The 14648-nt window shown below is 39.1% G+C and overlaps 2 protein-coding genes across 2 annotated transcripts; both read right to left on the reverse strand.

Annotated features, from left to right (window-relative positions):
- Window positions 1–3540: 3540 nt before the first annotated feature.
- Window positions 3541–8682, reverse strand: LOC149298908 (annexin A7-like). Its single transcript, XM_089486878.1, has 8 exons — window positions 8592–8682; window positions 8423–8517; window positions 6999–7112; window positions 6320–6490; window positions 5296–5466; window positions 4822–4897; window positions 4265–4377; window positions 3541–3663 (listed from the first exon to the last, which is right to left on the reverse strand). The coding sequence occupies exons 1-8, from the start codon at window positions 8680–8682 to the stop codon at window positions 3541–3543; spliced, it is 954 nt and encodes a 317-aa protein (XP_089343004.1).
- A 3317-nt stretch (window positions 8683–11999) lies between these two features.
- Window positions 12000–13386, reverse strand: LOC149298909 (uncharacterized). The gene is made up of 3 exons (XM_089486767.1): window positions 13342–13386; window positions 12707–12872; window positions 12000–12421 (listed from the first exon to the last, which is right to left on the reverse strand). Exons 1-3 carry the CDS (start codon window positions 13384–13386, stop codon window positions 12000–12002), a joined length of 633 nt encoding a protein of 210 aa, XP_089342893.1.
- Window positions 13387–14648: the final 1262 nt, after the last annotated feature.

Below are 14648 nucleotides of genomic sequence, written 5' to 3' on the forward strand. Positions count from 1 at the left end.
AAAATATTTAATTTCAATACTTTCTTTCCCCCCCCCCCCCCAATTTGTGGAGATTTTTTCATCTGTTTAAAATTAAAAAAAAAACAAAAAAAAAAAACTCAAAACTTTAAAATATATTTAAAAAAAATAATAAAAATAAGGATTGTTCATTCTAGGGTACTTTAATTGAGCATTGTATATTATGTTGAAGTAAATTTTGATTCATATCAAGTCTGTAAAGCTTGGCATTGTATTTTGTGTATGCATGTTTTCTTTTTTTGCAAATATTTAATATATAAACCTATGATGTACAGGAAGCACATCTATAGGTTACATAGATGTTATGGATACTTTTTAGTTTACTGTGAGTATTCAATATGCTTCAACAGCTCATCACGCAGCAGAATTTCAATACCTTAATTCTGTAAAGGCTGATTTTTCTTTTTTAAGACTGTGTAGAACATAAGACAATGCTCCGTACAAAAGTTACAACATCCGTGACTCTGTAAAATCAAACTGCATGAATTTTCTTTTTTTTATTTTTATTTTTTTTTTATAGTTTCTGGACTGCTAAGTTTTGAAAACTCCAATTATTTACTACTTCGTTCCTCCTATAATGAATTGTACTGATTTCAAGTGTGTTTTGGTATATATTTTGACATTTACATTACTCATCCTTTGCAATATAACTTGAAATTCTAAGTATGCCTAAGGTTATTTCCCTTTTTTTTCTTTCTATACCGCAAATGACAAATTGTAAATACCCGTCTGAGTTGGACATTTTATGCATGTTCTGAACTATCGAAGAATTTTATAAACCGTAGCACACCATACATTTTGTGCATGGGCCGCTGCTCTAAACAGTGTGACTATTTTGTATGTTTCTCCCTTGTTTGCTTTTTAATATAATCTACAAGTAAAAAAAAATATATATATATAAACAAAAAATTGTAATTAAAAGCAAAATTGACAGACCATGATGCAGCAACTCTGATCTCTGTATAATTTTTCATCCGGAAACCCCTTTAGTTGTGCAAGCCCTTAATAAAATGTATGTACATCTAAACTGCCAAACTTTTTCCTCTACAATATGCAACTTATTTGCAGGCGATAATGTATGATGTTCTCCCAAATAAAACAAAAATGTATTTAAAAGTAAATGAGCGTCCACGACTTTATTTTCTCAAACAAAAGAAGCCAGTGCCTTAACCCCTTCAGTCCCAGGGGGGGTATTTGGTACCTCAAAGCCCGGAGCAGTTTTACAATTTTTGCGGTATGTCGGTTCAGCGATTATTCTCTTTTCCTGTAAATAGTGTACCCATGTAAACTATATATTGTTTATTAGGATGAGAAGCTTAGTAAAAACTAGCAAAAAACCCCGATTTTTATTTTTTTATTTTATATTTTTCCCGCTGAATCCCTTCCAAGTTTATCAATTCAGGTGTCCTGATTTCAGAAATACCTAACTTTATATAGAATTTCCAGTTTCCCAGCACTTACAGGGACCATACTATTTTTCATAGAATTTTTATGCTTATGACTTAAAAGGTTTGGGGGTTGTGAACGGGGGCAGGAGGGGTATACTGGGTAGATGTTGTGTTAGGGCAATGGGATGTAAGGGTTTTTTCTATTGCACTGATATCAGTGCAGTATGGAAAGAGGTCATCTTAGGGACCTCTTGAACATGTTATTAATGCCAGTGATGTCACAATGTCTTTTTCCCCCCATATTTTACAAAAAAAGTTTGAATTTTTTTCCTATCAGTGATTCGAAAGTTGGGCTCCATTGACTTGCATGATTGGATGCAGTGCCTGTGTTTTTTTTTTTAACGGGCGCCGGCATCTTGCGAGCGGCAGAATCACTTGCAGTGGCGGTTGTGACCAGTCTCCGGAGTGGTCACAACGTGTCCTGGGGTGGGTGTTTGCCACTGAATGCCTCGTGATCGAGGCATTTCAGCGACACCATTGAAGTTTTAGGAGGTGATCTTTTAAAACATTGTATGGCGGATGTTGACGCCCCGGGGAGGGGCCAGACATGGAAATGCCAATCTCGGCTTTACTGAATGCCTCGACATCGGGGCATTACAGCACCGCCATTTAAGCAAAGTGATCGTTGATCACTTTCTAAGCTTATTTGATTTGACTGTTCAGGACCGTCAAAGGTCGTTAAGTGACAGTTTTTCTGTGACGGCCCTAAACCGTCAAAGGTCACTAAGGGGTTAACTTAATCTTCTTAGAGTTCTCAGATTGTTGGTTTATACAGAGTATGTATAATTATGCTTTGGATCTTTTTGGGGTTTTTTTACGCCATCGCTTTCATACAACTTACCAAGAGTGATATTTTATCATTTGTAATTTTTTTTTTCCCTCTAGTTAAGACATTGTTCTAAAACAAAATTATCCAGGAGCATATTTGTCATACATGGTATTTTATTAAAAGCTATTTTAATTCATGTTCATGTTTGGTGGACACCAAGTGATACAGAAACTAAGTGTACAGGGGAGATGCATGCGACATCCTTGATGGTTCAATAGCTGGAAGGACTTGCACCATTAAATAAGGAAGTTATTATGGGAATAGTGGAAACTGAGGTAAGTGCAACATTTAATATTTGCTGGACAAGAGTTATTGAAATATTACATGTTAAAGCAGGAGGTTATGTATTTAACGAAGGAAATAGTCGCAAAGCGTAATGTTCCTTTACAAAAGTCCCCCTTTGTGCACTTAGTAAGAACCTTACTGTCCAGCCTGGGTTTGGGAGCCACAGGGGTTAAGGGGTAATTCTCTGTGTGAATGCAGATAAGCTTTCCTTGCTTGTACCTCAACCATAAAAGTAAAGGTGCAGCCATGCCTCTTCAAATAGTGTTACTCCAACCTTTGGCCACCATTGATGTTGTGGTATTGTGTTTTCACCAGTGTCATCTCCCAACACAAAGTCATGTGACACTTTCTATCAATCCACTTCTGTGCATTGAATGTACATGCATACATCTACGGCACACGTAACCTTTTTAATAGGCCATGAAAGTATTAGACTAACCTACTGCGAGGCTCCCAAGCCAGGAGGTGCTGAAAATACAGCTTTACACAAGTTACTACTCTGTTAAATTCACATCTTGTATTATGATCACTCAAACAAACCAGGACACATATTGGTTGGTACAAAATCTATCAAACATTTATTCATGCTATAAATGTATTGACATGTTGCTCTGTGTTAGGCATGGTCATCTGTGTCACTGTGCAGTCAGACATCCACTAGAGTCCATAGCAGAACATTGGCTGTGATATTTGGCCAGCTACATTACGGCACGTATAAACATTTATGTATTCAGATTTATTTTGGCCAGACTGCACAGGTCATTTTTCATTGTGATTTTAACTAACAAAATATTTTGAATACGGCACGTGTATATAAAAATGTACAAGACAAGGCTTATAGTGGGGGGGTTATGAGATACTTAGGACCCGTTTCTAGGAGTATAGATTGCATAACTTGTAATGCATCTAGGTATATAAAACAGGTAATTCTTCAGGACACTCCAGGCCCGTGGATAGATCCTACTGGCCAGTAATTCCCAGCAGCAGACGTTTGTAATCACCACTTGTATCGCTTGAAATCATTGTAGCGAGAGTTTTTTGGTACTGTTGTGTGAAGGACTGTTTGATCTGCACAAGGTCAATCTGGAAAATAAACAAGACATTGAGTTAAGGCAATGCTCCTAAAACTAGAGATGTCAAAACATGCAGTTTTCATCATTTATAGCAATGCTCCTCAAGGCACACCTAACAGTCCAGGATTTAGGTATTACTTAGATGTCTTAATTGTTGCATAATTAAACACCTAAGTAATACCTAAATCCTGTACTGTTAGGCGTGCCTTGAGAAGAGGGGTGAGGAGCACGGATTTATAGGAAGGAGGCTTATGGCGCAGGTGGTGTATAGGACTAAATGACTGGCAAAATAACCAATATTTAAGGCTAGTGGGGTGGTGGTCTTTTGAAAGCAATTGTGGTGCAGGCAACCAATGGAATTAAAGGGGTCCATTTAATTGGTTGCTAAGAACAGCCAAGGTTCAATGAAAATAGCAAGTGCGTGCTGTTTGGTTAAGGCTTAATAACTGGTTTACCGTGAATTAATATTTTCAATACATGTGGTGTATTTTACCATCAACAGTTACTTTATACCATCTAAAAAGTCCACTGTAACAATTGCTTAAACATTTCTGAAAATGGAAGGGTTGCAATTAACTGGAAACTACTACATAAAGAAAAAAGAAAAATACCTCACTACGGGTGACAATAATCCGGATCAGAGTAGAATCCTGTGTTCCAGCTCCCTTCATGGAACGGTAAAGTCTTTCAGCAAAGAATGCCGGACGGTGGATGGCACACTGCACTGTAATAGGACAGGCGGTTAAACAACTGTTAGGCCAATAGTAAAAGATGGCCGACACTACTTTTCTTCGCTTTCCACAATCCTGTCGTTTTTTGGTTTTTTTCCTCTCTTCAGTAAGATGACCATTATCACATGGCCTTAGTTTATGGCAACCTAAACCCATTCTCTCTTAAAAACTTTTAGATCACGTAATAAAGCAAAAATAAAATCCCCACATTCATAAGAGACTCATTAAGCGCTGAAGCACAAAAAAAAACCAAAAAAAAAAACCACATCAAGTACAAGCCTTTCATTCTGTTCCTGTGAAAATAAATCCACATTGCTATTGTGCTGCTATTCATCAAAAGAACACAGGCGATACATTGTTAATGTTGGTGGAACAAAACTTGAAGAGTGTACTCAAATTAGAAGATGACTTTACAAAGACAAAAGAAAAATACTTACAAATGGCCTTTAATCCATCTTCTACATAACCAGAGAATTCTCTTCCAATGGTGCTAAGCAAGTCCCGCTTTGAAATCTAAACAAAAAAAAAAACCCACACAATTGTGAGCTATCTACATTTAGCAATCTGTTCACCACCTAGTTTTCCTAGGACTTCTGCAGAAAGTTGATCCCCCCTTCCTCTACAATCCCTACAGTCTTATGGCACCCATGACACTCATAGCTCATATCCTACCTCTAACTTCCCCTTTAGTATGTCTGTCCCTGGCATCATCACTTTCTAAGTGTTTAAAAGAGGTAGGTGAAAGTGTTTTACTTACTAAACATTCAAGCTCCTAAAAAGAGAGGCGTATCAAGGGAGGAAAGAACCACAAACACATTGTGGCTGGGGTGGGAAAATTGGAATGCATGCCAATCTAAAAATTAAAGACATCCTTTCTAATGTCATCTGGGTATATTTCAGATAACCCTTACCCTGGCATAAGCCTCTGCCACAGCTTTCAGTTGGGGAAAGCTCCGGCTTGCCAGCACCAAATTAAAGGATGACTCGTCTGTACCAAGCTTTCCTTCTCCTGCTTGGTAAAGGCGCTGGGCATCTTGCTCAGCTTGTTGAAGGTTAACATTTTGGTTCTCATCACGATTGCCCTGTAGATAAGGAGCAAAATCAGTTAAAACAATTCTTACAAAGGCTATGGAGCTTATTCCCTGGTCTTGTCTAATGGTTGTTTTCAGGTTAACATCTAAGCCTCTGGTCCTCTACTTTTAGACAATGGGCTCTTGTTCCAGCATGTCTATGTAATTGCTTGCACCTTGTTGAATTTTTATATACACACACACACACACACTTTTTTTGGTGTTTACTCTTAATTATTCTATAAACCTTGCACAGTTTTAGTTACTTATTTTGCTTGGGGCCTCCAGTGCTGAACAAAGTCTGTGAGTGAGGTCTGACCAGCGTTCTGGGGTGACCACCTCTACTCTACTGTTACTACTAATGCCTCCATCAATACAACTCAGCAACTGGGTCCTGTTTCCCTGTAGTGACCGACAGTAGTACATACTTATAGTCTGCCATTCAATTTGTATTTTGCTTTTACCCCTTTTCCATTCTTCTAGATTTACCAATGTATATTAAGCCACAGTGTATTACAAGGGAAGTTACTATTAAAATACCAAATGGTAGAACAGCTAGCATGGAAATTGTACGTCTAGGAAGCTGACTATTATTTATATAGTGCCAACAATTTACACGACACCTCTTACAATACATATATTCAAGGGGTATGATAAGACTAAGACAAACCAACACATTAGGTGGAGAGGGCCCTGCTGGCAAGCTTACAATCTTGCTTGTTAGCATAAGTGCATTTGCCTGTACAAGGAAATGCAAAGCTAGGGGTATATTGTGCACGGTGACAATTTGGTTCTAAAGTAAGCGGAACTTACGTTCAACAAGCATGTAATACAACGTGTTGCAACGTGAGTAAGCGTGGCTAACCTGGCACATCGACACAAGCAATCTCTCAAAGTGCCCAGAAGTGTCCGATCGGATATCCTTCTCGATGTCTCGGCCGAACTCTGATTTGTAACACTGGACGATGTTCTTGATTTCACTATTAGTCCTTGTGCACAGGATCTCAATGAGTACTTTCTCCTTAGTGCCTGCTCCCTAGGAGGTAACAAAAAAGTGCAAATGCATCAATGGATCTAAGTTTATGTGTTAATTTATTTGATTTATTGAAAATAATCAAGATCTTTCTTACAAATATTACGTTTTTAATAATAAATACTAGGCTACTTTTAAATACAGTATAGGTCCCATATCTCCCAATTTATTACATTAGAGACAGACACTCCAGACAACTCAGCTCTAGTTCCAAATCAAGTAAAAATGTAAATACATAGAAAGAGAATGATCAGGTGGCGGCAAGTAATAAAACACAGGTCAAATGGATCGCAGGTACATGGAGAACTCTGTCTATACTAATACTGTACTTGTTACAATCCATTGTGTATGTTAAGTTTTGGCACTATGACCGGTAGAAACATAGCCTAGCGTGTTTGTATGACAGCTGAAGAATGAAGAAAATAAGGGGGCGAGGCTGGTTTTCAATAAACTGATAGAATTTATCATTGTGTGCTCTGTCCATGATGCAAAAAGGCCAGTTTAATCCTACCTTCATGGCATTATACAAGCTCCAAGCATCATAATATGTGGGAGGCATGAATAGAGCGATGATGAGTTCTTCGACATTACCACTCAATTCAGACTTCAGGTCTTTTATTAAATCCTGTGAAGAAAAACGATTATTTTCATAACTGATTAATTTGATTAAAAAAAGAAATATGCAATATATGAAATACGGTCATGTTATGCAAGTGCTCAGTCGTAGAAGCCTCGGCATAAGTGGAGGCAGCAGCGGAGGTTGCTTCCGCGCATCGCGTCCACCGGCTGCCAGAGAGGAGGATCCAGGTCCCCTGAAGCGCCAAGGTCGGATTATAAGACTAGGGGTACAGGATGGGTCTGTAATTGACCATTGAGCAGCATCATACAGGACCTGCCAGTCCAGGCCTAGGTCAGAATACTCTGCTGTTTATTTTTATATTTTGGCAAAAAATGGTTCAGAAGGGAACTTGTTAATCAACCGAAAAACAAATGATAGGCTTAATTCAGTGACCTGACTAAACCCTAATTGGCCTCAATGATGCCAACAAACAAAAAACAGCAATTCAATATCCTGAATAAACCTCATAAAACAGACGTCTGCAGTGGGTCATTCCATCAGAAGTGTATGTGTGGGGCATTTTTCATTGAGAGAAGATATATCCCAACCTACCCCAGAATTCACAATATGCAGAGTGTATCTGCAGCAGTTTTTTTTTTTTACTTATTCAATACCGGTGCTCCACAGGACCACTGCATGTAAGCATTAAGCCCTAAAATGCAGCGGTCGCAGCAAGACTCAATCTTGGTACTGAAGGGTATACCGCAGCTTGATCGCTCTCGTGGAGCGATCGAGCAGCAGGGGAATGAAGACACAAACCTTAACCCCTTCAATGCTACAATTGAGTTTGAAGTGATCACATTTAAGGAGTTAACGCTACACAATCACTGGGCTGGTCCAAGGCAGCCTCTGCCACAGAGCGTTGGCAAGTAGTAGTGCACCCAGCCAGCTACATTGTAACACAGTATGTATACATCCGCATTGTCGTCAGGCGGGCTGCATCTTGTTGGCCTGGGTGTTGGATGGCCTGTCAGAACGATTGCACGTTCTACAGTACAACCCCACGGAAAACCCTTTCCTTGAATTAATTCAACGAATCACGCAGTGTGCCAGAGCACCGAAAATGGATACATTTCAGGCTACACCCCCCCCTGACTTAACTAAACGTAGCCACACAGAACAACCAATTAAAAAGCGCCTGCGCAGTCAAGCAAGAATAATCTTTACCAAGGACGTCATTTAAATGCCGTCACATCTTACGTACCATGTACGGAACATTCTGTATTTTCTAACTACGGCATGACTTACTAAAGTTCATTGAATCGAGCCGAGTGAACCTCGGTTATAGACTGGTTGTTAGTGAACACATAGCATACCTTGCCATAGGCAGTCTTAAACGCTGCTTTAATCTTCTGTCTCTGGTCATTAGAACGGTTAGAGACAATATCAATGATGGTTTGTTCATCAGTTCCTGTAACACAAATGTATGTTGTTAGCAGCAGACAAGTTTAGGTGGAAACTTACAGAACCGTACGTTATCCTTACCAAATCCTTTCATTGCTTTACGCAGTTTTTCAGCGTCGCTCAGTGCGTCAAAGTTGGCTGCTGGTCTAATGGTGCCTTGAGTGGCTGTCATGGCCGACGCATAAGGCTGGGGCACAAACAGAGTGAGAGACATTATAGAGAGCAGTAATATGCCAAGAAAGGAAGCACAGAAAAGTGGTGTAGACCAAGTTTACCAATGAGCAGCCATTGTCACAGCAAAACCACATTCACATGAATCCTACAGTTGAACCCACTTTCTACCCAGTAATAATGTGCCCAACAGCTGACATTCATCTATGTGCCAGAAAAGTAAGCCAACATAAGGCAGGCATAATAAGCTTGTGGGCAGTGCACTCTTTAGCCAATGTACTGTTTTGTCAGTCTGTTTTTTCATATCCCTTGAATATATGTCTTGTAAGAAGCGCTATATAAATATTTAATATGAATATAATATGTCACTCTGTGGTGTCTATCCAGCAGTCTCATAACAAGGCAAATATTTATTAAGTCTGCCGCACTATATAACTCACCGATCCTTTGGCACAATGATAGACAAACAATTTCATGCAACTAACATGCAGAATAAGATGGATGTAAAATGCAAACTGTACGTTACAGCATGTATGCAAAAAACCTTAAATATTTCGAAGAAATACCAGTCCTGGCTTTTATAACACAAAGTGCAGTGGTACCAAGGTACACGGCCTGTATGTTGACATTTGCCCCCCCCCCAGCTTCACAGCATGACAGCTAACAGCTCCTAAACCCCTGATTTGGACATATAAAAAGAACCATTTCCTTTAAAAACAATTCCAACAAGTAAATGGGAAAAAGCAACAAATAACTTCATTTCCATTGACTTCCTTTCCAAAACTCTTGCACTGTGATGTACGGGACAGATACAATTTTGCCTGTAGCAGCCAATGATAAGAAATATTTGTTCTGAATAAAATGATTGGCCAGGCTTGCCTTTAAATTCGTTATGTTTTGGGCATTCAGGGCACCTCTACTCTGATTTTGCACTAGTTATAAAATACTATGTGTTATAACAATAAAATAAAGTATATCTGAGCACAAAGAGACAGTCAGGCATATGATGGGAAAAAAAAACCATAATACTAGTAAATGTGCATTGACAATCATTGAAAATGATGGTCTATTGAACAATATACAATTTTCCTCTTAGATTCCATCTCGGGTCTCATTTGTGGTGCCAGAAAAGTAGAGATCAATGCAATGCAGTATTTCCAAACTCAAACTAATGCTCTTTATACAATGTACGTTTAGCTCACAGGTCATATTCACAATGACTTTGTAACGTAATGGTAGGAATACTAGGGGAAGGTCTTCCCAATTTATCTCAGGATCTTTGAAGCAAACTGTGTGCTTGCAGTGCCCCCCCCCCCAATCTAAAATTATCTATCCCAGAAGTGAAGTAGGAACATATGAAAAAACAGTTAAAGTTTTAACATTAAAACTATGTAATATAAATTATGTCTCAGGTTTGATACATGCAACTGTAAACAAATTGTTTCATTAACCGTGGGGTAAATAAAAAAAAAAAAAAAATACAGACATGCAATCACCTCGATCCAAGCTTTTTATTTATCCTTTAGGCAAAATGCAGTGGAGGACAGAACGAGGAAGAGACAAGAAAAATTAGGCTTGCAAATGTTTTGTGTTCATTTGTGATCTTTTGTTGTTTGGAAAAAAAAATACTTAACTTGCAGAATCAAGTCCATTCTTTTAGAATTGTATTCAAATTATTTAAAGAAATACTATCTATAAAAGCAAGCTCTGTATACAGTCGTCTGCTAGACATTTGAACCGGTTCTGTATAGAAGTGCTTTGCATGTGCAGCAGGTGAAGCCATAGGCACCAGGATACAACCCCTAGTTGCCATGGCAACACAAGACAACTGAAAAGTTGGCAGTCTCTTCAAAACAAGCCAGAAACGATTGTAACAAATTAAGTGTTCCATAAATAAATATATATATATATATATAAAAAATGTGTCCGTGTTAAACATACAGGCTGTTTTTGAAAATATGAAGCAGAAACAATATTTTATAAAATGAAGCTTGGACAAGGAGGACCGAGGCACGTCTGGTCAGCCACATGACAATACGTGGAAGCACATGCGCAACAATCTCATGCCCATTTCTAAGCGTGTCACAGTCACCATTCTAGTGCAGTTTATTGTACAACATACCTGATACTCCGCACTAACCTATGATACAGAATGTTTAAAGATCGAGATTACAAGTGTTATCCAATATAGCTGGAGGGGCATTCTCCAAAACATGGACCATCTTACTCATTTGTTTTTCCCCCACACCAAAAAGACTGTAGGGGACCCCATAAAAAGAGCAGTTATGATGCAGTGACGATTGCTCCAATCCAACCAATTTTCACCACAAATGCACTAAAAAATACCTAACTGAGAATTCATCTTAATTCATTCATTTTTTGATACACCCCTGAATAGTGTAATTGTCTTTTCCATACTTGATCTGAAGCTGTGCACGTTCCGAATTCTGGGCAGACATGCCGATAAGGACACTTATTGATCCCCGAATCCCCTGCTACATGCGCCCATAGTTTGTTTCTTCAAACATATCTTTGCACAGTGCAGGATTGGAACGGCATGAGCCGGAGATTTACCTGCATGTAGCTACTGCAATCCTATATCATCTCATCAAAAGATATATAAATATATATAAATCCTTTCAACATTGCTTAGTGCTAACTGATCAGCAGTGTTAATCTTTCCTAAATCAGTCTGTATTCAACACTATTTTAGCCAAATATTATATGCCTTCCTTGAATCAACATTATAAAAGTTAGGGTCAGCATAAAAATCGTACCATTACAGTAATCAGGTATAATCTAATCCTTTGAACAGCGATCATAATGCAATGTCTATCCGTGCAAGAAGAAAAGAATCAGCTGGCGCTCAAAAATAAGTGTTCTGTTTTCACCAATACCGAGTACCAAAGTTTGTAAACGTCACAACATTCTCCATCATATAAATAACATACCGTAGGGGTTTGTCCTGGGCCACCCGGATAGCCACCTGAATGGGGGACAATAGCAAGAAAATGTTTTGTTTTTTTTTAAACAGAATTTTGAAATACGAGTACTACAATTTAGCTAATTAAATTAATATTTTTAAACGAAAGTTTAAGTGTGGAGCTGTGGCTTTTGGTTCAAGCATTTAAAGAGCAAACAAAGCATAGGATACTTTTTATATTAATGCAAATAAATAAAAATCATCACATGCCATATTCATCACAATTAGAAACCCAAACATGGCATAACTATGCAACTAAAAAGAAAACACTTTCCGTAAAAATGTAGTAATGTGTGTTTTCACATTAATATTGCCCAATTGACCCTCTCACTTGTTCAGCCGACGTAGAAACTTATTTTAATTGGGCAAGTTACAAAAGGTGCATGTAAATTTCTAATAAAGTTAGAATAAGAAAAACCCAACAACTGACCTGGCATTTGGCCGGGCCCTCCGGCTCCATAGCCCTGAGAGGATGGTTGCTGGAAACCTCCATAGCTTTGTGGCCCACCGGGCGCTCCATAGCCTTGTGGCCCACCGGGCGCTCCATAGCCTCCAGCTGCAGGCGCACCATAGCCCCCAGCTGCAGGGGCACCAGGTGCTCCATATCCACCGGCAGCTGGCGCTCCATACCCCCCAGCTGCAGGGGCACCAAATCCAGGTGCACCATACCCAGGAACTCCCTGGGGGGCTCCATAACCTGGTGCACCGGGGGGAGCGCCGTATCCTGGCCCTCCAGTTGGTGCCCCAAAACCTGGAGCTACAGAAAAAGAATGCAAGCAAACAGAAACAATACTGAGAACTGAATTCTGAAATGTAAATTCAACATCATTTAAGGCACCTGTGTGCTACATGGGACGGTTTACAAGAGCATCTCGTTTGTAAACCCACACGGTACTAAATGAAAAGGAACTGAGAATCAGTATCCAAAAATTAAGCTGATTTTATTATTATTTGTTGATTTACATAGCACCATTACATTCTGCAGTGCTTTACAATATGAATGAGGATGAAAAAAAAAGGGAAAAAGCTACGTTAAACCTACCTCCAGGGTAAGAGGGCATCCCTCCAGGAAAGCCTCCAGGGGCTGGATATCCACCTGCGGCTGGGAAGCCCCCTCCAGATGTTGGGGGGAATCCACCACTTCCCGCTTGGGGAAACTGCCCACCAGGGAAAGACTGCTGACCTGGTGGGTATGAAGGATCAGCTCCCTGAATAGGGCATAAGAGGAAACATGGATTCCATTTAATATGAAGAAATATTAATAAAGACGGAGCTTCAGTCCTAAACACAACATGCAAAGTATTTGCAGATAATTTGTTATCCCAACCCAGAATGTGCAAGCCAATTTGCAAGAAACTCATTATTTCATCCCGGAATATTCATTCATTCTGTGTAATGGATATGAGAAGCCAGTCAAATCTCTAACAAAATCAAAAGGTTGGCCCATGTTTAAAAAGGTGCTTTGGGGATAGAGGACATGTCAGCACACATATGACAAGTGATCAAGACTAAACTTTTTATACGTGTAAAAATGTAAAAAAAACAAAACACTAATTTTAAACACGTTAAAAAACAATTACATCACATACTGTAAATATATTTCCAAAGAATAATGGATCATTTAAAATGTAAAAATACATTTTAAAAACATATATAAATAGAAATAAGTGTACTCACAGGGTAACCTGGGTATCCTTGGAAGCCTGGGTATGGGAACGACATTCTGCAGGGAAACAAAATCCGAAATAAATAAATATGAACACGAACACAGATTTATGCCCCCCCCCCCGTCCATGCGTTGAAAGCTCTCCCACTGATTTCAATTGACTGATTGGGTCCTTCAAGCACGTCCATAGGGGATTGAAGGGGTTAAAGTAAAGTAAGGGACCACAATGTGAAAGCTATGGCCGTTTTGTGTAATTATTATAATTATTTCGTATAGAAAAGTGGGTTTCTAATCCAATCATATTGCTTACTCTGTAAAAACATAACAGGCTGATTTTGTGTAATAAATAATCTGAAAACGTGGAATTGTAAGCTTGCGAGCCGGGTGCTCTCCACCTAATGTTTTGGTTTGTCTTAGTCTGTCAATTCTCGTTCATATGAAACAGCAACACAAAAACCACATCAACTTTCCTAGTCGGACAAACCGATTGTAAAAAAAAACAAAAAAAAAAAACAAAGCCACAAGAAATCCATAATCCACCTATAAAGAAAGGGTTAAAGTGTGTTAGCTAATGCTTTGCATTAAACAAATGCGACTTGTAAAAACCAAGAGATTATTTGCTTTGGGTATTTGTTTCCTTGAATTAGTTACGTGGTTTTTAATGTACAGAGTGCTTTTAACACTTCACTCTACCACCGTTGGTAGGACTGACATAGCAGGTAGCCCTAGGCACTGGCCCTTCATTTAGGAGGGACACGGACATAAAGATGGGTGTGGCAAAGGCAAAAACGTGATGAGCGAGGAGCTTGGATTGACTATAATGGGTGGGGCTACTGTTAAGCCCCACCCCTATGAAATCATACTTAACCTGCCTGCACTCACCATCTGAGAGGAGGTCGAGCATAGGACACCGACATGGGAAAGTTTGCCAAATAAAGATACAAAACGTGACATCTATAGATGTTTGCAAAAGGGACGACAACCCACAAAAATATATAACTATTAACCGCGAAATATGTAGCCTAAAACAAATCCAAAGCACCACATTCCCCACACCTTTCTTCTAAAACCGTTTGTAGCGAGCTTGCGTAGAGATAAGGTAAAGCTTATATAGTCACTTTAAATGCAAAGGAAAAATGATGCTTTCACATATTTGTGGTAATATTTAAATACGCATTTCGAGTTGTTAACAGGACATAGGCTTCTGTGCTCTACTGAGGCAATTATTTTAGGCAGCGGTCTGTACTCGTCATCCTCTGTTTGCTGAGAGGGCCCCTGGCTGGAGTATTAAAGATAATTCTGTATACAGTAACGCAGG

Source organism: Sceloporus occidentalis, unplaced genomic scaffold (genome assembly GCF_023333645.1).
Source record: "Sceloporus occidentalis isolate IW3139 unplaced genomic scaffold, rSceOcc1.0.p SCAF_30, whole genome shotgun sequence".
NCBI lineage: Eukaryota > Metazoa > Chordata > Lepidosauria > Squamata > Phrynosomatidae > Sceloporus > Sceloporus occidentalis.

What these genes read in the sequence shown, in the direction of transcription:
- LOC149298909 (XM_089486767.1), bottom strand. Translation starts at nt 13,386, where the DNA reads ATGTCGTTCCCATACCCAGGCTTCCAAGGATACCCAGGTTACCCT. An exon ending in AAGGATACCCAGGTTACCCT is followed by an intron (nt 12,873 to 13,341) that starts GTGAGTACACTT and finishes TGCCCTATTCAG; the next exon opens with GGAGCTGATCCTTCATACCC. An exon ending in GATGCCCTCTTACCCTGGAG is followed by an intron (nt 12,422 to 12,706) that starts GTAGGTTTAACG and finishes CTTTTTCTGTAG; the next exon opens with CTCCAGGTTTTGGGGCACCA.
- LOC149298908 (XM_089486878.1), bottom strand. Translation starts at nt 8,682, where the DNA reads ATGACAGCCACTCAAGGCACCATTAGACCAGCAGCCAACTTTGACGCA. An exon ending in AGATGGATTAAAGGCCATTT is followed by an intron (nt 4,378 to 4,821) that starts GTAAGTATTTTT and finishes GTCCTATTACAG; the next exon opens with TGCAGTGTGCCATCCACCGT. An exon ending in TTATTGTCACCCGTAGTGAG is followed by an intron (nt 3,664 to 4,264) that starts GTATTTTTCTTT and finishes TTTATTTTCCAG; the next exon opens with ATTGACCTTGTGCAGATCAA.